The sequence below is a fragment of the Phalacrocorax carbo genome, chromosome 6, assembly GCF_963921805.1.
Source record: "Phalacrocorax carbo chromosome 6, bPhaCar2.1, whole genome shotgun sequence".
NCBI lineage: Eukaryota > Metazoa > Chordata > Aves > Suliformes > Phalacrocoracidae > Phalacrocorax > Phalacrocorax carbo.
This window is the reverse complement of record NC_087518.1, coordinates 23,865,395-23,887,875: the sequence shown is the minus strand read 5'-3', so window position 1 is coordinate 23,887,875 and position 22,481 is coordinate 23,865,395. Positions and strand designations below refer to the sequence as shown.

Genomic DNA, 22,481 nt, shown 5'->3' with positions numbered 1-22,481 from the left:
CCATTATATACAATATTTTAACCAATTCTGCAAAGCAGGGCGTGGTGGCAGTGGAGGCACTTGGCAAATTGACATTACAAAGAGAGACCACATGTCATCTCACTGATGGCAAAACATGAGAAAAAATTTATCCGCTCTCAAGGAATTTACTGCAGTCTCTTTTTAGCTTTCAGAAGTTTTAAGGAAGAAAAGCCTAGGGAGACCAAAAGACCTGCCTGGAGACCAGCTGGAACGTGCTTCTTCCTGGCTTCTGTTCTACCATACTTTGGGATTACACCTATTTGACTATGAATATGGCAGGTCTGCAGAATTACCACAGCCCACATGCTACCCTTGCACTTGACTAGTTTAGCTCCTTTTTCTCATTTTTAAAATACATTTGTTTCATTTAGGTATTTCCTGTTGCTATGCATAGTTCTTACAATAAATGGAAAACAGACTAGGTTTAAACAATAGGCTATTCTTACCTAAACACTTTCTACAAAAAAAAAAAAAAAAGAAAACAATATTGCTAAATTAAACTTACACTTCACAGCTGCATGAGATATAACGACAGTACAGGAAATATAAATTGACAGGTTAAGTATCTTTTATTCCTGAATCAATTTCTTCTTGAAGGCTTCCCTAAGAAGTTATCCAATGTTGGAAAAAGTTAAGATAATATAATCCTAACAGCTGTACCTGAACCTTAGAACATAAAAATAAGTCTTTTGCTGTGACCTAAAATTAAAACAATTAATTTAAAAATATTAACACTTCATGTGCAATAGAAGCTTGTACAACTGCTATAAGGACAAAGCCACTTGCCTTGGGGTTTCTGCAGAGGATGCATTTTGGCCAGTGGAGTTTTGGTTTTGGGCTTCCTTCCAGTTTGATGGATACATTGCACTGGGCTGATGTGCTGCAGTTCCCCACATGCTTCCAACGCCGGATTTGAGTCAATGTGACATTTGATTTGGAAAGGAGAACAAGGGCAACCTGAGGGGGGGAGAGGAAAAAGTCAGTATTTATTTCGTTCTATTAACCCTGAAGAAAATTTGTGCTATTTATAGAAGCATATCACTCATCCAAGTTCCTGAGGAAAGGGAGGGGGTAGAAGACGGGTGAGCCATTCACTCACAAGTTATTACAATATATCCAGCCATAATAATCACGTCAAACTAGCTGACTGGTAAGACAGCTGGAATTTCACTATTCCTACCTTTAATTAATTACTACTGTACTATGGACACCCAAACTGAAAGAGTAAATATGAAAGATAAAAACCATCTCAAAAGTATTTATCCAAACAGAAATACAAGTGACCCAGCATACAGTACAATGCTGTTTGGTAAAATACACCTAAGTTACAGTGCATTAGAAGTGTGTCCTCTGAGGGGGGGAATGGTACAAGCACCATTCCTTCAGGAAATTTAATCATTCAAGCTGCATTTTACCACTATTTATTATTCCTCGTTATATAAAATATTAACATTTCTTCAAAAGGCTCCGATTTAGAAGATGCCATTAAAATATGATCCAGTGGGAAAACAGAGAAAGAAGTGATTAGTATGTTTGTTTGTCTTTTAACTTAACATTCTTGATTTGTTCCTGTAGGCACTGTGGAAATAAACCCATATATCCACTTCCACATAGTAGACACTGGATTTTTTGATTTAGGTTTGTTTTGGACTTGTGACAAGCCTACAGTGACATGAAATCCTCACGCCAGCTCTACTAGTGTGTCATAAGAAGGCAAAAAACCAGAAGAGTTTAAAAGGACTGCTGTTCAAAATTGCTGCATATGAACACATGAATATATATGCTTCCAGCAGTTCTGAGAAGCAGAAAATATATCAAATGTAGAAATCTGACCACTAATCCATTAAAAAAATATGGTAAAGAAAACACGACAAGCATTCTTTCCATAATCCCATTTTAAAGTGGACTAGCTGAAATTACCAGCATCTTGCTGGAGCAAGAGGTGACCAGCATCATGTAGAAAGGAATCATCTAAATGTGAAAAATCAGTCTTCACCTTCCTGTGATGTGTTCAAGAACATGGCATCAGCTTCACAAATGCAACCTACTCTTGGCCAGATTTATATCAAGAACAAAAACTGAAATGACAAGTACCTCTGTCCACATCAAGTAAATTATCCTGGGTTTATACTAATGGTATTAAATTAGGATGTGACCTTTTGAATAAAGACTTAGAAATCTGATCTGTACAGACTGCTTGGGAAGATTAGCTGAGACCTGCTCTCAAAACTTTCACAGCTATACAGATGTTTTTCTTTTTAAATAAGCATAAAATATTGAAGTCAATTTTGCTGACAAAAATAGATTCAGATGGCACTGATTTACTATTTACTGATCTGACACCCAAATATACAACCCCTGAATTCCTTGGTACAGCTGCCTGTTGTTGGTGTTGAAGCTTTGTTAGCATTACTACCATAAAATCTGCTTTTCAGCAGATCTGAGACCAGCTATTAAAACATTCTTCCAGCTGAAACCAGGAATTTTTAAGTACTAGGTTTTATTCAAATATAATTTCACTTATCAGGAAAATGCAGTGAAAGTAGAGTACATTATTAGAGCAGATTAATAGATTATTGCAAACACATCATCACAGAAAGAGCTTACACTGATGCCTCAGCTCTGGGTACCAAGCGCTCCCTGTGACAGCAACAGCAGTGCTGCGACAAGCCAGCTTTTTAGGGAAAGGATTGACACTTCTTCCTTATTAACAGTAGCTCAGCACAGCAAGAAATTAAAATAGTGCACAAGGGAAAGCTCTAATTCAAGAAAATAAAAAAGGCAGCATACAGAAGACAGTGTTTCGGCAGGTATTGACCAAGGCCCGTGACTGGAAGACAATCTGGCAATGTTGTATTTTCCTAAAAATTACTGTAATGATCCAGTTCTCAGTGGACAGAACTCTGTACCTACAACAGTTTCCCAGAAAACACCTCTAGCCATGCTATATTGTTTGATCGTATGAGCATGGCACTGGCCTCATCTCTGGCGAGCGCTGAAGCCACTGGGAGATGCTGGACATGACCGCAGTCCCCCACTGTGGCTGAGGGAGAGCCACAACTCCTCCTGTCCTCAGGTATTGCATCCCTGGGGTATCCTCAGCTGGGCATCCTAAGCCAAGCCCACCTACACCTGTGCTGACTGGGGATCAGGTACTGGCTGCCCTAAGCATTCTCTGTTCTTATTCATCCACTGCTATAAAAAAGGACTGTCTTGTTGGTATCATTTTGTAAAATTTCAAAAGGAACTAATCCAATTCCTTTTTATGTCCTACTGCAATCACCGTTGTGAAAGCAGGTCTGACAACCTTCCTTTCTTTCTTACTGATAAAAATAAGAGCTAGGGGTTACTTGCTTGCTTTCAAGTGCATGACCACCAGACACCTCTTTTATGTCTAGGCTAAAAGCTCTTATGACCTGCTTAAGTTACGGAAAAGTAAAGCGCTTTGATCCTTATTTTATAAATCCACATGCAAGTTTTTCTCCTCTACTGCATAATCCTGTCAAACAATCATGGCACGAGATCTTCTACTGGTAATGACTCAACAAATGCATCCATCTTGCCTGAAACAAGCTCTGAACTCAGCTTTGAATGCTCCAGGGCTTGTGCTCAGAGGCATTTGCAGAGCAAAGAGTTAGTGAAGCCTTATGCTACTTCCCATTAAGAAAGGCTTGATATTAAAAAAGAAAAAAATCCATCATCCTCTAAACATACAATATTTTATATAATCTTGTATATTGCATACGTAGGTTACTGCTGAAAATGTATCACTGTTCACCCACTGCCCACACTTAACCCAGGCGTTTATTGACAGTATATCCAAAGAGCAAGTGGGCACAAAGCAGAAAATAAAATTGGTAAATAGTTGGAAAGAAGAGGAACTTGGAAAGCCACAATTTCCTTAAACACCAAATGTAGCACTGGCTACAAATCAAGAAAAATACGCATGGGTGAAACCACAGAAGTGGCTTTCATTCTTTTTTATTTAATTTAAGCCAAGATGGTTCTCTCTATTCATCTCTGATGTGGCCCCTAAGGGCTGTTTTCTGCACACAAGACAAAAATCCACTTTCCTTACGTATTTTTTCAAGTGCTATAAAATGATCTGTGAAAACAAGATTTACTGGATTATTTCACATGTAATTCTCTGAAAGTAAAACCCGCTGTCTGCTGAGCACACTCCAGGGTGCTCCTTGGAATTGAAAACAGGAGGGACAACATAAATAAGATCCAGGCATAGCCCAGATAGCCCCACCCAAGATGCCCATGGTTCTGCCAGACGCTTCCAGAGGTGGGAGCAGGTGAGGGCCCCCACTATTGCCTGCCCTCCTGCATCCACCAAACCTGCAGGACCCAACACAGAAACCATCTCCTCTTTGCTCTCTGGTCCGGTGTTGGATTGTGCAAACCCTCCCTAGACAGTAAGTGCCATGGAAGCACTTTGGAAGTGTACTTGTATGAGCAAATTGACAAAAAATGGTTGTGTCCAGCCCTTACAAAAGGCTACTACTAATAAACTGTTATTCCAAGAGAGCTCAGCAGATGCTGACTTCACATCTGATCCTTGGTTACCTATGACAGACCTGGGCAGAAAGTTACAGCCCACCTGGATGTGGAGCATGCCAGCGCCTCCCAAGCACACCCAACAGGCAGAGCTCTAAAAACCTGAGTGTGAACTTCCAGCCGTATAAAACTCTGATATAAAACTCAGCTTTGCTATCCCCAGTCCTTGCATCAATAGCGTATTTAAGCTCAAGTATTTCATGGCTTATTTGTAGTTCTACTCCCATGAACAATGCTGCTTACCATTTCTCTGTTCAAAACCAATCCAAGCAAAAACAGACAAAGTGGATGCTTTCCAGAGATAATTTTAAAAATTACATTAATAAAATAATATGTATTTAAGCCTCCTCCTAAGGAAAAACTTAGAGAAAACGTCTGAAATGCCTAAGATAATGTACAATTTATATTTTCACTAAAATGGCAAAATAACATCAGTCTTTCTGAAAGAAGTCAATGGCAGCGGGAAACTCTTTCAAGGCACAGAGAAATTTCTCAGGTAGCTTGAAGGCTATGATATATTTTTCTACTGGACTACGATAAAATATAAGGATTTTGGCTGCTCCACTGAGTGTAGTGGTGAAGAGACCAGTTGAACCAAAGCAGCTGAACTTCAGGTTGCCAGCTTTTCTGCCAGTGAACAAGCCAGATTTAGATCTTGTGCTTGGCACCTAGTCCCCAGGTAGCAGTGTACAAAAATAATCCCAGTTTAAAATAAAAAATATTTTGGAGGCCTGTGATAGACAGCAGAACCAGAGATGTTATGAGAAGCTACTTGTTTGGCACATCCTACAGTTGCTGATCTGACAGACGGACTTCTCACCCACCCCTCTTTCAGAGGAAGAGATTTTCGCAGTGAATACAATGAAACAATGAAAGCCGAAACCTCATCAGGCTAGCCCGCCTCCCACACCCCTACATGAGGCATGAAGAGTGTGCAGGGAGTAAAAGGGATAATAAACACTGGACTAACAGAAAAAGCCTCTATGGACTAGACACACTGGCAAGGCATTATAAGCAACACCTACTTTAGAAGTTTGCTTTCACTGAGAATTAACACCATTGGGCGATTTCTTCATCTATCCAGAATGATGAACATGACTTTAACAGCATAACTTGAATGTCTGCTCAAGGGAGGCTTGCCCGGGGGCAGTTCTCAAGCCCTCTGCCATGCCCAAACCTGGGACCCCCAGGAGTGAGGAAGCTCTCCCCATGGCCCCTGGCTGCCCCACAGGCAGCACAGCCCAAGCTGCAGAGCTCCCACTGCTCCTCCTCATGGGGACCTTCCCTGCCATCTCCAGGAAAGAGAAAATAGTCTTAGTGACGGTGGAAGGGCCTTCCTACTCCTGCTATCACCCACTGCTGTTGCCCACAAGTTAAAACAAGCTATTGGAGCTTCCAGTTTCCTAATTCTTTGCTGATTTAGGCTCTCTGCAACATCAACCGCTCCAAAAGGCAACTCAGTGTAACGTGCCTCATTAGGTCGAACTGTAAGGAGGGGAAGACATTATATTTCTCTAATCTCTCTCCAAGCATCTAAAAGTGAAACTATCCCAGATGGAAACTGGCTGTTGCATCCAGAAATACATCTAGTAGTGGTGTCTTCATTTCTAATGCTGTTTTGTAACATGCATCATGCACATCAAATGGATAAGCAACCATCACTAGTCTGATTAAAAACCTGTCTGCCGGAAAATACACAAAGATAAATGAACTAGAATCTATATAATGGTGAAAGACATTTTTGCAGCTAACAGGAGTCTGGACAACGAAGCACCTGCCCAGAACTGACCAAATTTAAAAATAACAACAACAAAACCCTCAGCTGTTAAAATGTAGAGCTATTTTGGAAGCTACTCCTTGCCTAGCCATCTTAATGGACATCTTAATACTAACTTACCTCTTCACAAAGTCTGGCAACAAACTGAGCATGCGCCATGTACCTCTAACCTCCGCTAACAGGTTTTCATTATGCCCGGTTCAAGCATCCCTGTATTCTCAACTGAAACATCCACTTGGGCATTCCCTAACACTCTCACTGACAGTGAAGTTCTCTCTCCCTTCACCCCTTCCTCCTTAGTAAAAGCCTTTCAAGGAGGAGAGGCTGCTCTTAAGGCAGAAACCTACTGCTAGAAAGCAAAGGGCTTCAAGGGCAGAGCTAATGTACATATCTGAATAAAATAAAACCCTGCTAAGAGGAACTTGGACACAAATTAAAAGGTGCTGATTATGTCTTCCTTGGGTCAGCAGGAATCTGGCAAGTGGGATAATGCTCCGTCATTCATGCTCAGGCTGTGTTAACAGACACAGCTGGGTAAGGTCTTCTTTAAGTAAGCTACAGCATTCACTACACTGTTGGAAAACCCAGTGTTGACAGTCTTACCTGCAACGCATGGCAATGAAATTTATCTCATGGTGTCAGCTCTAGTAATGGCACACACTGTCATTGCTTGTTACAGTCAATTATGAAGCACACACTACCATCCTCAGAGAGGTCCACGACTGACAGCTCCGGAGCCTGTGTTTTTCTCTCATCTCTCCAGTTTCACACATTGCCCTGCACCAGACTAGCTCCCAACCCTCTCCTGCTGAGCAGGAGGGAGCAAAGCCTTTTCCACGGTGCCTCCGGCTGTACCTTCATTTTCCTTCTTATACTGCTTCATGAACTCCAGCATTTTCCTCAAACCCACTTGAAAGCTCACCTCTTCCTCCTGCCCATGGCCTGTAAAACCCCATAGCAGGGGTGTAAAGCAGTGTGTGCTGGGGCTGTGTGCATGCCCTTCTATCAAACCCAGAAAAAATGACACTGACAACAGTTATTTCACAGGACATCTATTTTTCTGGTATTCCAGAATGTCAACATCAGTAGAAAGAGGGGCAGCAAAGTTATCACTGTAAGCTTTTAGAAACAGATACAATCAAGAAAACATTATGTTTGAAAGCAAGTGAGAATCTGGCATGGATTGCAATTCTAGATCACAAGAGATGTATATCACTTACTTGTATTCAAGCAGAGACCTCCACATTTTTTATTTGCTCAAGGTATAAGACTATCAAGAACAAGGGAGACCATCTCCTGCTGCAGCTCTCATTTCATGGCTTAAAATGCTATGCTCACAGGAACTGACCTCCCCCATCCCACTTCCTACCAAGAGTGTGGTTAGGTGACTCAAAGAACATAAACGTGGCAAACACAAGCAGAGAAGCTTTACTAAGCAGAAGTTATAGGAGATTGCTGCGAGTCTGCAGAAAAAAGCTCTTTGGTTTTACGTTTCAGATGTGTCTGAAACACAATACATAGTATGTGGATGGTTTAGAAGCCTGAATCTTTCTAAAGGAGAAAAGAAGAGAAAGCTAGATCCCTTTAAAAAGCTTTCTGTTTAGATACTGTTCAATATGAATGCAAGAACAGTCTGTAATAGCTATGACATGCCATGGAAACCAAAAAAATCCCAGTTCTCAGCACTCAAACACTCAGGGTCGTCTAGGAAATGAAGGGCCAAGTGCAACCGCACATAGCCTTCCCAAAAGGGTTGGATTGGGGTGTCTAAAGAGCTTCCTGAAGGAAAAAGGCATTGTCTGCTATGAAACAGCCCATGGAAGAGACAATAAGTGTAATTCAGCAGGCATGGGATGGAGCCGGTTAAAAGATTCCCGTCAAAATTCCTGAAAATTTTCAATGCTCCTTCTTCCCCCTCCTCCTGCTCTCTCAGCAGAATCTTACCTCAGGAAATTATAAAGTAAAAAAAAAAAAAAGGTAAAATTTATCTTTTTCGAATTAAACACTTCATTTTAGGGCAAGCGCTGTCCACAGGGAGCAGCAGAAGGGCTGCTAGTTTGTGTCCTTGTGAGAAAAACAGAAAGCCTGCAAACCACGCCAAACCATTTAGTCGGAGGAGGGCTGTGAGAAATTTGGTAAATTCAGTTTAACACACTTATAACAACAGAGAAATACATCCAGGGGAAAAAAAAAGGGGGGGGGGGGGGGATTTTTCACAGAAAGAACAAAATAGCTAAAGTAAACAAATTTTTGCATATAACGCACAAGAAGGACCAGTAGCTTCCCCAGACCTGTACTGCCAGGATTTGGGATTTTGGGTTTTGATTTGATGTACTTTTACCCTGTTCTGACTACTTTTCAATGCCTTAGGTGAGAACGCTTCTTTTAACAGACGTTTCTATAGTGTCCTGAGGGTCACTATTGAACACCACTGTCATAGTATTTTCTAAAAACTTGCATCAAGATTTCCCACCTTCAACCCTATCAGATTCTTTTAAAGCAAATTCCTGCACACTAACCCAAATAATTCAAAGCTATGCTTTACTGGCCCTGGTACACACGTTACGCTTCCCATCATTTGAATCACAACTGACATATTCTTGATAAATCAGTTTTCAGCTCTGACTTTTTCAATTCTTCTCAAAACGAGTCCCAAAGGCCTGTCGCTCTGCTGAGTATCGCTCCTAGCAGTGAGCTCCCGTAGTACAGCCTTAGTGCACACTCATGCTATAGAGCCGCAAACGAAGGCAGCTACACAGCTTTCACTGAAATAAAGGATATTTGTCTGACTGCTAACTATTTCCCTACTGTCTTTAGAGGGGGCTGAGATCTCACTGTTGATTTATAACTTCTTCCAGAGCTTCTCTGTTTTTACAAGCTCGTTTCAGTGCAACCTCTGTATCTCTCATTACAATCTTGTTTTCATTGCCCCATCCAAAACAGCGTCTAACCCAGGTGCCTGTGCAATGTCACTCAAACTCTCCTCTGCCTCTGGGACATTTTACATGCAGCCAGGGATCACTCCACATCTGCTTTAAAGAAATAATTAAAAAATTCTAATGATTCTTTTAATCTGATTTAATTCCATTTAAAGCACTAGCTCTTCAACAACTTACATCAGCCCTTTTTTCATAACACCAAAGAACACTTCTTGTCCCGCTCAGTGCTGCCCAGACAGGGTACTACAGCACAGTCCTCATTTTCTATTCTGCATGTAAATAACAAAAACTTCACACCCCAGACCCACACTTGTCCAGCAAGAAACACTGCTGGTATTGTTAGTTCGTCACAGAAGGCAGGACTGCGGGTGTCAGCATGAGCTCTCTTACCCCCGAGGTCCGCTGCGTACAGCTTGGTCTCTAGGACTCCTCCCTTAGACGTGGTTAGCTGGCAAACCGCTATTAAAAATTGGCTATAAAAGTGATTCTTAAGTGTTTGCTCTACATTTATATGTAAGAATATAATTTCTATGTGTTTATATAATGTACAACAGTCAAGAGAAGATCTCTGAGTGACAGAAATGAGGAACTTCACACGTAATTCTGTATTACAGCGTTATTCAACAAAGGTGTGTAAACCAAATTCCTGCTGAGATCTTTACACTTATTATGGGACAAAGTAAAGAAAAGGCAGAAACACAAGCACATCTTAGAAATCCTGCTGCTAGAAAGTCATTACACACAACCCCACACTGGGGCAAGGGAAAAAAAAAAAACAGGCAAAAAACCAAGCAGGCACTCACTTATAGTTTTAGGCTTTCTGTGTTGCTCTGAATACAACTGGCCACCACACCATCCACAGGCAACACAAAGCAAGGACTCTTTAAAAGACGTTTCAGACATTCCCACCAAGGTGGGAATGACAATATCTGTCGAGATGTAATACAGGATCAACTCAACTTACCGCTGACAGAGAAAATGTAAACTACTTTCCAGGACAAAAAGACAGAATCTAGCGTTAACTGTATGGAAGGTCATTCTTCCCTAGCAAAAAAGTGGTATTTATTATTTTATTATTATTTTATAGCAGGCTGCCAGGCCAATTCTTGCCAAGAATGAGGCAAAGGGGAAAAAATAAAAAAGCAGCTGAAAGGGAGTAAGGACCAGCTCCCGACCCTGGCAATTACAAGGTGGCTGTAGGAGTAGAAGCAGCAACCAGAAAAAACATACTGAAAACAGTCTTAAACAGAATAAAAACACGCTCTCCTAAAGGAAAATGAGAAAGAAACCAAAGTAAAGCACCACTGATTATGTTCCCCGTCAGGACTAACAATAGGCACATTAAAGTCCTGAAACAAAAGAATTTTATTTTCCTGTATGAAACAGGATGTGGTATCACAGTCAGTAATCGCTTACCTTAGTCTCCTGAAGTTGTGACTTAAAAAAAAACAAACCAAAACACACACACACAAAAAAACCCCAACCCCCCAAAACAACTGTTGCTTTTTTAAACCAAACCGAGTTACAAGCCTCTGTTAACACCTCCATAGATACTGAAGACGTGGCTGGCCACACTGCGTGGCCCCCAACCTCCCTCCAGCCACAAGTGTCAGCCCTAAATGTCAGGGTCCTGCTGAACCCTCTCTATAGGAAGGCACGCTCATGCCCTGGGGACACCTCCCAGCCTCAACCCATCTCATTCAAAAGACGAGGAGTCTTGGGGAAGCAGCCCCTAACTGTGCACCGTTATCCAAGCACTGGATGGATGCAAGTCCTGAGAGAGGAAAACTCCACATGTAATTATCTCTTGGCTAGTAAACTTCTAAGTTAATTTAATTTAAACTCTGCTAGAGTTTAGGTGGGGGCTGATGGATTTTTGTGGGGTTTGGGGCTTTTTTTAAGTAGTCACATGTGTTCTCTCTTGTGGCTTAATTACAATATTATAATTTCTAGCTCTGACTTCTGTCCCTGTGTCTGCAATGGTGTTATCTGAGCTACAATAACAAACCACACAGTCAATGAACTGACCAATGCAATGTTAAAATGTGTGTTTCTCCACGTTAGCTAAGTGGCAATCCTCAAGCTCTTTCCTGTTGTTTTGTGACAAACCTGAACCAAAGTAATCCTTATTTTGCTTACATTTTGTACCCCTCCAGAAAGTTATCAGTCTGCCCTTACCTTTCATCTCCCCAGCTGTCTCCAACAAAGGCCACTGCCAGCAACCTTTTCGATGCAATAGCATTTCTATCGCATCTCAGAGTTTGGACGCATCTTATCAGATCTGGTCCAAAACTTTGGCAATACAATTTTAAGCCTCAAGTGACATTCATGCAAGGGACACAAGAAACAGATTTTCAATTTAAAAAACATGTTTAACCTCTCACTCTAGCATTGTAGACTATTCACAGGTATGTCAATTCTTGAATTTAGCTATAGTTTTCCCAAAATTTACACTTAGCCTGCTTTTCATACAGGCATAGAGAGAGTAAAGATTGGGGGATATTGAACATTGAGTCTCCATAACTGAAGGAAGGGTTATGAACTTTTATGATTTAACAAAGCAAAATGGACAGGCTATGAAAATTTCACACTTCAGAAGGAAGCGTTTAGCTGACTTTTCCTCCCAAATGACATAATTGATTTACCCTAGGCTAAATTAATAAGCACAGTAATTTTCTGTGACATCAAGATCAAAAGCAGAGAAAAAAAAAGCCCTGAGACTCCCTCACTGAGTAAGGAAAGCAGGTTAAATGACGTACATATAAAGACTGAGGCATAAAGAGTGACAAAGTAAAGGAGAAACAGCCTGGGGGCAGATGCCAGCCAGCCTGACACTGAAGGCGACAAAAGCCCTGCCAGTAGCATTGCTCACAGTGCACATCAGGAGATGTGGCCATCAAGTGGGGATGTCAAACACTGTTCCTCTACAACTGAAAGGCATGCAAGAAGAGAACAGCCGGACTTATCTCTTCAGTGCATACAAGTCTTGCCTTATTTTTGCAATCTGAAGTGCAAAGCAACTTGTTTTAACTTCAGGGCTAGATTTCAGACTTAATTCCTGCAGCAGGCAACATCCAGATACCAAAAGTCCAGCTGAAGTTGTTGCAGGTGTCTAGCTTAGAAGAGGGAGGGAGAACTGGATTTTAATTCATATATTTAATTACATTTACAGTGAAACCCAGAATTCATTAGTTCAAAAAACCTTGCTTTGTTTTGGTTTTCTCTTTTGCAAAAAGATTCATTGAAGATGGAAGATAATGCTCCACTCTCCCTAATTTATTCCTGATTTCTTATTACAAAGAAATTTAGTGGTAATATATAGTATTGGGTAGATAATATGCCTGGAGAAAAAAAAATTAAGGTAAACACTTGACACAGACTAGAATGCTCTATAAAGAAGTCTTATTGAGAGACAAGCACTTCTCATCATAATTTTACCATCATACTTCTAATTCTAGCGAGGTGACAAGTAGGGGCATTCTCTGACTCCCAGGTTGAGTCCCACATACACTGTGGTGTCTCACAGCAAAACAGCAGTGTTTCAACTTACCTTTCCCTCCCTCTTCCTTTTTACAGTTCAATTGCCTTCTCATCCATCTTTTTCTGATTATTAACTCAGTTTAGCTGTGGTCTCCAGATGTAGCCTGGATGTTTCTTGCACAACATGAGGATGCTTACGCAGGGTCCACTCCTGCTCCCCTAGAAGGGAATCCCCATACAACACTGTCTTTGATTCCTATACACAGTGTCCTCAGGTATCAGCTGAAAGGCCACTGAGGGCGAAGTGTCGAACATAGTTGCAATTATAAATTAATTTTCACCATGGATTTCCTAAGTTAAAGCTATCATTTTGTCTATCTGACAACCTCAGATCCCTCACTGATGCCAGATGCCTGCAACACAGCCTCTCTCTGGATCCTCGATGAAGGGATGCAGGCAGAACCATTATTCAGCATTCCTGAGACTTTTCTCTTAGATGAATATAGACTTTTTTTTCTTTGTCTTTTCCCTTGACAGGTAACGGGATTTTTATTATGATGAAAGAGTGCTGATTTATAATTACACTGATTACGCAAATCAAAGAACATATTTTAAGCTAATAACACTCATGGGACTTCACATCTATACTGCTTTTACACAGGAATTGCAACACCAGTGCAATCCATTACTGTAAAAACCTAAAGAGATTTTATACCGGTTAGACACAAATAAATTATCCCAACCAAAACCATTTCAATTTGTTGCTTTCACATTATCTGCATCTGGGTGATTTAGTGTCTTGGGGATTCTCTCCCAAGAACAAAGAGGAAGACAGCAGATCTGCAATTCCCAGAATTGTTTATATGGTGGGAAGGAGAGAAAGAAAAAAAAAAACGAAACCCAGCCAAAAAACCTGCCCACCTTCCAGGGATTTAAAAGACTATTCTACACAAAGGCTAGAAAACAGCCAGATGCTAGTCCCTGTAAGAAAGATTCCAGCTTTCATATAAAACTGTCATAAAAAAAGGCTTCATGTGCTTCATTTCCCCTTTTACTATATAAATTTATTCAATTTTTTTTTTGCTAATGACAAAAGCACCATGCAAGACTCTCACACACTGCTCAGGTGATGTGGTTGTGAATTTTCTTAATGGCACACATTACAATGAGGAAATTCTCAACTAACCAATAAGGAGAGTAAAAATTACCCTTCACTTAAGGTTTAATGGCCATATAATGCACCTCCAACAGTGTCCAAACCAACTGGCTTTCTTTTTTAATCTTGATTTTTTAAATTAGTTTTAGTAAACCAATAATTAGCCTCTGCTCATTTAAAAGTCTATTTAGGTACTAAATACACGTAGGTAAAATTAAGCCAGATTTTTTGCTGTGGAACTGAGTTTTGCAGGGGAGGACTAGCACTTCCATGCTACTACAATGTGCTGTCACTCCATACTGTAGAAGTTAAGAAAATTCAACTTTACTACTGAAAAGCATAATGAGTATTTTTTATACCTATTGACCATTTGGTAGCACAGCTGCACATTGCAAAATATAGAACAATTTCACTATAGTGTATTTCCAGTAGTTCACAACATTCATTAAAGGAGAACATATTTCAGCTCTTAGTGCTGCTTGGCAACTCACTGCTTGAAGTTTACCCCCTTTACAGAAAACGACCAAGCTGCAGAGCCTTAGAGGTTGGAAGGGGCCTCTGAAGATTCTCTAGTCTGACCCCTCTGCTCAAAGCAGGGTCACGTAGAGCAGGTTGCTCAGGACCTGGTTTGATTCTCTCCAAGGATGGACGCAAATATAATAGTATGACATCTATAATGATAAAAGAACTTTTTTTTCCTATTTAATACAAATCTAATGAAAGAACAATGTAAATTGTTCTTTCTCAATAAAGAAGCACTTTATTGAGAAAAGGAGTAAGAAGAAAGCAATTTATTTCTGTCTGATGAGGTTGAACATGGGCAGGAACCGGACAGGAGTGAACAGGTCACTGTGGTACTCTCCACTGCATATTGGAAGACCAAGTGACACACGGGGCCACAACAGTAAATGCAGTTTAGAGAAGACTTTAAAAGCCTGTACAGCACTGAGACACCACCTATGCAGCCTCAGGCTCTGCATGCTGCTTCTACCAGAGAGACTCAGGCAGCAGATATGAGTCTGCCAGGTTATTCCACAGGTGCTTTACACTGGGTGCTGCCAGTGTCAAACTCCACATCACTTCCAACTTCAAGGGGATACACAAGCATATTCTGCATTTTCCAGATGGAGGAAATGAGAACAAAGCATTATTTCCCTGGCACTAACATCTTCTTTGCCTAGATAAATGCTTCTTTACTCTCTGATCTGTGGGAAACTATAGGTTTGAATCAGCATGTGGGTCTCATGATAAGTTGTTTGAGATAGAAAGCAGGCTGGAGAGTTATAGGTATGCGATGGAATTAGCTTGACTACAGACCCGGCGTCAGACCCGCTGATGGAAAATTACAGAGATCAGACCCACTGATGGAAAACTACAGAGAATCTGCAAGTCACCAGGAGGAGGGAGAAAGGCGAGAGATATCCCGGCCTTGAGAGCAAAGAAGAAAGGCAGGGATATCTCTCGGCCTTGAGAGCAAACGATAAACAAGAACAAGGAATTAGGCACGAAGTACAGAAATAGACTGTTTGTTAAGAAGGTGTCGCAACCTGTATTAGGTAATTGTTGAAGCTTGTTTACAAGAGCATATAAAAGCGCTGTGACTTAAAAATAAAGCTGAAGCTTGCTCTATCACTCACATTGAGTTGGCCGCTTGCTTTCCTCGCTCGCCGCAACTGGCGCCCGAACAGGGACCTGAAAAGGATTATTTCGGATACGGCAGCGAGAGACGGAGACGCACTGGCAGACGGCGGCCAGGGGGCAAAAAGGAGTCGATTTATGCATCATTTCTGATACGTCCCGACCCTCCGGCCTGGATCCAACCTCGGGATTCAAGAGGGGATCCGCTTTCCGCAGTTGAAGCTAACCCGGGAGCGAGAGCCGTACAAAGACGCTGATTTTCCTCACATCGGGCGATGGAGGTCGAGGTAGCTTTCGAATTATTAAAGCGCTTTTTAGAAAAGCGGGAAGTAAGTCAGTTAAAAGACTTGTCAGGATTAGTTGCAGTGGGTAAAGCGAAAGGGTTTTTTAAAGAACCGGAGTCGATTTTTGAAGTAGAGGAGGGGAGAGCCTATGGTGATTGTTTGTGGGATTTGGTGATAGATGACGATAAGACAGCGAAAAAGTTAATGAAACCTTGGCGGGAAGTGATTAACTGTATGAAAAAATATAAAACTGAAAAAAGATTAGCAACAGCCGCCTCTGATCGGCTAGACAACTGTGACCCCAATGCTGGAAAGACTGGAATTGGCTTAGACAATCTCTCACCTCCCTTCTCGGGGATCCCAGTTGTCGTACCTCGAAAACCCCTTATTCCCCCCCCTCCCGCCCCTGATAAATCTACATCTGTAGAAACTAGCGGAGGAGGAATAAGCTTGGGAAAGGGAGGTGAAGATATTGAAAATTTATGTGATGTAGTCTCTCCGGTGGAGGAAAATAAGCCGAGCACGTCTAGTCACCGTTCTGTGCCTGCTGTGCGTAGCCAGGTTGACTGGCGAAAAATCCGGTTAGAGGCATTACAGAACGGGGACCTAGAGACTGCCGATTTGTTAGCTCAGGCTTTCCCTGTCATCTATCAACCGGACCCTGCTAACAATCAAAATTTATTCGCACACCATAATCCTCTCGATTGGAAAATTTTTATGAAGGGCCCATTGCTGCGTCAATGTGTTATGGAAAACTCCAACCATGCTACTAAAAGCATTTTAATTACACTTCCCCTAGACGCAGGCATTGAGGTGATGCTTGAACGCATGAGTCGGGTACCTCCCGGCCCCCAAGCTATGTTAGTTGAAGCATTGAGGGAAGTTGGGCAGGGAATGGTACACGTTCAGCAACAAGTTTGTGCCGCTCTCGCCCCATTGGGTCCAGCCAAAAACTCTCAACAGTAACCAAAGAGGGTCACTGCCACATGGACTTTCCCAATCCCACTGACATGGCTCACAGAAGAGCCAGTATGGGTCGGGCAGTGGCCGCTCAAACGGGAAAGTCTACAACAAGCCCATATATTAATAAAAGAACAATTAGATCAAGGACATCTCCGACCTTCAACAAGCCCCTGGAACACCCCTATTTTTGTTATCAAGAAAAAGTCAGGGAAATACAGGCTGTTACATGATCTACGGGCAGTAAATCAGCAAATGCAAGCGATGGGGGCTTTACAGCCTGGCCTTCCAAATCCAGCCATGCTACCAACTGGCTGGCATTTACTAATTATCGACTTAAAGGACTGCTTTTTTACTACAAAGCTGCATCCTCAGGATACCCAGCGGTTTGCATTTACATTACCGGCAATGAACAGAGAGGGTCCTGACTTACGCTTTGAATGGACAGTATTGCCACAAGGCATGAAGAATAGCCCTACTCTGTGTCAACTCTTCGTAGATGCTGCATTGAAAGAAGTGAGGCAGCAATGGCCGGACACTATAATTTACCATTACATGGATGACATCTTGTTTGCGCAAGTACAACCTTTCTCAGCACAGCAAGAATTATATTTACAGCAACAGCTCCAGCTACACGACCTAGTAATAGCAGCAGAGAAGGTTCAACGTTCACCGGTATGGAAATACCTTGGGTGGCGCATCAGTGACTCTCAATTCTTCACCCAATGTTAAAGGGCACTGACCCTGCCGCGCCGGCCCGACCGACTGCAGAACAACACACTATGATACAACGTCTTAGCTCCGAGATCGTCCAGAGAGCAGTAGACCGCCTGGACCCCGATCTCCCCATCGATCTCACCATACTCCATGGTTCTACTCACATTTTGGGTGCACTTACTCAGTGCAAAAAGAAAAAGGGGGAGAAGATAAGGGTGTTGGAATGGCAAAAGTTTTGTTTGTGCAAAAGTTTTGTTTGTATTAAATCACCTATGCATATTTGCAGAACACGATAACCCTCCTGCGTGGGTGCATGGAAATGACAATAGGAAAGAGTCAAGACAGGCAGTAATGGTGAAGTATTGAGACCCTTCCACTGGTCTATGGCAAGGGCCCGTAGAAGTCAAGTATTTTGGTCGAGGTTACATGTGTGTGCTTACCCCCACAGGTCCAAGGTGGATACCCAGTAGGTGGGTAAAGGCTATGCCTAGTGAACAGAAGAACGAAATCTGCGAAGTAGACGGTGAAGACGTATGACTACACCGGTAGAGGTAGACAGGATACGGATAGTGTCCCCAATGCGATAAGTGCCGACCCTTGGTACTAAGAGAGTGTCATAACTGTCAATAGCGCAGGTGGGTAAAAACCCATCGAGCTAGGAGGTGGTGTGACAGTTGCTACTATCACCACTTACAGACACATAAGGTTTTAATCATCACAGGCCACGAGGTAGAGGGTTCTAGACGATACACCTGAAATATGGGAAGTAACACCAAGGCACTGGGAAAAGACAAAGAAAAAATGTACACGAGAGTACTCCCATTAGTCATCGTAAGTATCGTGATAAGAATCACCGAGGGCATATACATACCGCCCCAGCCCAAACAGAATGTATGGGTTACCCTGGCAAATCTAACAGGCCAAGATTCCATCTGCCTATCATTGTCATCACCAGGAAATCCCTTCTCCACCTGTTTGGTTGGAGTGCCAGTTGATAATTGGACGCTAGTGATACCACAAAATACACCACACTTAGGAAGCCTTTGTGATACTCCCCAGAATTGTGTGAATAATTGGGACAGTTGGGCAGTCCATCGCCCTCAAACTAATCTTGAGCCACAAGAGCTTGAGCTATTGGGTTCTTTGTCAATGGATGCTTGTTTATATTTTAATTACACGGGAAAGAACCAGTTTCCTTCTTGGTCTGTGAATGCTACCCTAAGTATATATAAAAATGCTACTGCTTGGTGTAACTATACCTCTGTAAATATATCACGCTCTAACAATATGCCTATTGCGCTACCTGCAGGTTTGTTTTTAATTTGTGGAGATCGGGCTTGGCCTGGCATCCCGTCACATATAAAGGGAGGGCCTTGCTCTATAGGTCGCCTAACGTTTCTTACCCCTAACACTTCAATGATTTATCAACATCATAGAAAGATGAGAAGCAAAAGGAGCACTCATAAGTTTGAGGATAACTGTGACTCTACAGCTGAATTTTGGAATCCTACAAAGATCATAGCTGTTTCCTTCTTGGCTCCTGGAGTTGGTGTTGCTCAAAGCCTCACGACATTAAACAAGCTAGGATGTTGGCTAGCTAAGCAAACAAATGCCACATCAAAGGCATTATCTGACTTATTACTAGATGTAGACTCTGTAAGACACGCTATGCTGCAAAACCGCGCAGCCATAGATTTTTTGCTTTTAGCCCAAGGACATGGGTGTGCTGAATTTGAAGGGATGTGTTGCATGAATCTATCAGATCACTCGGAATCTATACATGCAAGTATTGAGAGCTTAAGAAGAAGGGTCTCAGAACTTAGGGAGGATGATCCATGGCATTGGTTTAACAGCTTGTTTAATGGATGGGGCATTGGCAATTGGATCAAGAGTATTTTGCAGATGGGATTAATAATATTTATACTGTTTATTATTATATTAATGTGTGTCCCTTGTATATCGCAATGTATGCAACGAATGATGGAAAGAAGTATGAGTGCCGTGTTCCTTTCTCAAGGAACAAAAGAAAAAAGGGGATATGTGGGAAACTATAGGTTTGAATCAGCATGTGGGTCTCATGATAAGTTGTTTGAGATAGAAAGCAGGCTGGAGAGTTATAGGTATGCGATGGAATTAGCTTGACTACAGACCCGGCGTCAGACCCGCTGATGGAAAATTACAGAGATCAGACCCACTGATGGAAAACTACAGAGAATCTGCAAGTCACCAGGAGGAGGGAGAAAGGCGAGAGATATCCCGGCCTTGAGAGCAAAGAAGAAAGGCAGGGATATCTCTCGGCCTTGAGAGCAAATGATAAACAAGAACAAGGAATTAGGCACGAAGTACAGAAATAGACTGTTTGTTAAGAAGGTGTCGCAACCTGTATTAGGTAATTGTTGAAGCTTGTTTACAAGAGCATATAAAAGCGCTGTGACTTAAAAATAAAGCTGAAGCTTGCTCTATCACTCACATTGAGTTGGCCGCTTGCTTTCCTCGCTCGCCGCACTGATCCACAGTCTCTAAGGTCTAAAGTGAAAGCAGGAAAAAGAACCTGGAAAGGTTAAACGTGTTCCACAGAAATAACACATGGATAAATAAATTGGAAGAGACTGAAAACTGCCAAACTAGCTCCAGTATTTTGGACCCCAGAGTGGACACAGGGTAGTATAAAGTATCTTTTATATTTTTTTCAGCCTGGCAAGCTCCAAAGAAAGTAACACCAGCTCAAAGGCCTGTAATACAGACTACACAAAAAAGCTGCAGTAAAAGGAACTATTATTAGTTTTCCAGAAAAACTCCAGTTATTGTATCTGTAGCAACCATTTCATCTTTCCTGATATCTATAATTGTACCTTCATCAAATCAGTAACTACAAGATGAGAAAACAAGGATATTTTGTAAGCACCTAGGTGATTATTTGGGACAACAGTTATAAAATCCTTGTAACTGCTAAATTTTCATTCTAAAGAAAAAACATATACTTCATCTCAAAATTGGATTACAACTCTACCAGTAATGATTTTAAAGAAATTTTGAAGAAATCTGGAGCTCAAGATGAACATAAACATGTAACAATTTCAGAATCAGATTAACCCAAAAGAGTATTCGAATTAAATAACCTTGAGAACAGTATATATTGTCTCTTGCTTAGGTTATTTCAGGATTGAAAGCTGTCACCTAAGAGAGTTTGGTCTATCATTACGTGAAATATAACTGGCAACTAGCATTTTCAAATATAAATGTATAGCTAGTAAGGATAATTATAAACAATGTTACTTGCACAGGACATATCTGAATATTTGTGTTTAAAATTCTATTGCATAAAATAGCATTTACTGTATGGCAGTCCATGTTTCAATAATTACCGGTTTTCATGAAATTTCTGCATCATTATTCCATACTGTCCTTTCATTGATGGAGAATACGCAATGCATACAATGTATGCTTACAGGCAAAGCTGCATTATTAAGGAGAAAGGATGACTAGAAATAATGGAGGGATTTAAGAATAAAAGTGATTACACAAATTTAGAAGCTATTAAGAAAAATGCAAAGAACTTTCACAGTAGAAGAAAAACTGTAAAAAAAGATCATTACAACGTTATTTCAGATAATGAATGACTTGTCATGAATTTATAATTCTGAGCTCTTACAATCATTGACAGTGGAAGTATAATTTATTTATATCATCACAATTCTATCAGTTCCTTAGAATGGGTTATGGATAAATGATTTCTGGTTTGGTTTGGGTTTTTTCAGATATATTATTGTGTATCAGCTTCAGCTAGCCTTAACTGCTGCAAACATCACCTCACAAGGAGATGAATGAGACACCTTTTACAGCACCTGCGTTAGCATCAATGAATAAACAATAAAATAGTAATACTAGCACATCTCCAAATTCCCTAGTACACTTTCTGCTTCCTTGGCAACACACTGCTCAGTGTCATCGAACACTGTGAGCCCTCCAAATCCCTCCCCCCACAAAAAGGACAATGCATTTGTATACATGAATTGCAATAAAGTCTGATTATGCCCTTATGCCTGCTCCAGCCCACCTTCTTCCACTTTGCAAGTGATTGACATTGACTTGCCGCACAGTCGCTTACTCACAATTGACCTGTTGCACTAGAGGTCTGCTTTTGCATATGATGAGGAACCTCTCCCCAAAACACATGATGATTTTCACCAAACAAAGTTAGTGCTCAGAAGGTGCCTTAAGCCATGTTATCTTGCTCATAAATTAACTGGGGCTAATTAGGAGGTGCTCAGGGCTTAGGCTTCTCCAGCCCCACCTTTATCCAAATTTGGTATTCATAAACCTCGGCAAAGTCTGTGTTAGCCATGTCTTCCCACCTCCCCTATTAGGGAGTGACAGTTCTCTTTGGAGAAACTCAAACAGTAAGACTGCTGCTGCAGGCAATTTCTAGGGTTAAGCCAAGGCACTGCTAGGGTACACAGCCCAGCTTTGCTACTCAGACAGGGCTATCACAACGCTGTGCCGCTCGGTGGTCCCTCCTCCACATTCCTGCCTCAGCCTCTTGGCCATCCCACAGACATGCCACAGGAACAAACTCGAGAGCGACCAACTGTGATCTCTAGGTTCCCTTAACTGAACTTGTGCTCACAATGGAAAAACCCTGGTGAGGTTTTATTATGGACTGTGGCAGAGGAAAACTCATCACCATCAAGCAAAACAGTTTTTAATTTAAAAGCTCATTTGCACTAATCATCAGGAAGAATCCTTTATTTTGTTCACTGCAAGACGCATGGTTGCTGACAAAACAATCAGAATAAAACTAGAGACAAATGGAAAAAATTCTAGTTAATCTCTCTGATTTTTCCGGTCCCAGATCAGTGGATTTTTTCTTTCTCACCGTGGCACAACTTCTCTGCCTGGCTAGATACAGCAACACAACTTACACAGCCTTGTTTTCCTAACCAGCT

General features: G+C 41.5%; 1 protein-coding gene across 4 annotated transcripts in view; it reads right to left on the bottom strand.

Annotated features, from left to right (window-relative positions):
- The window catches only part of FGD3 (FYVE, RhoGEF and PH domain containing 3), a 121,688-nt gene that overhangs the window by 58,509 nt on the left and 40,698 nt on the right, over positions 1–22,481 (bottom strand). For all 4 annotated transcript variants that reach the window (XM_064454266.1, XM_064454264.1, XM_064454268.1 and 1 more), the window contains one exon: positions 808–978. In XM_064454266.1, coding sequence (XP_064310336.1) covers positions 808–978 — 171 coding nt within the window. The remainder of the gene's footprint in view (positions 1–807; positions 979–22,481) is intronic.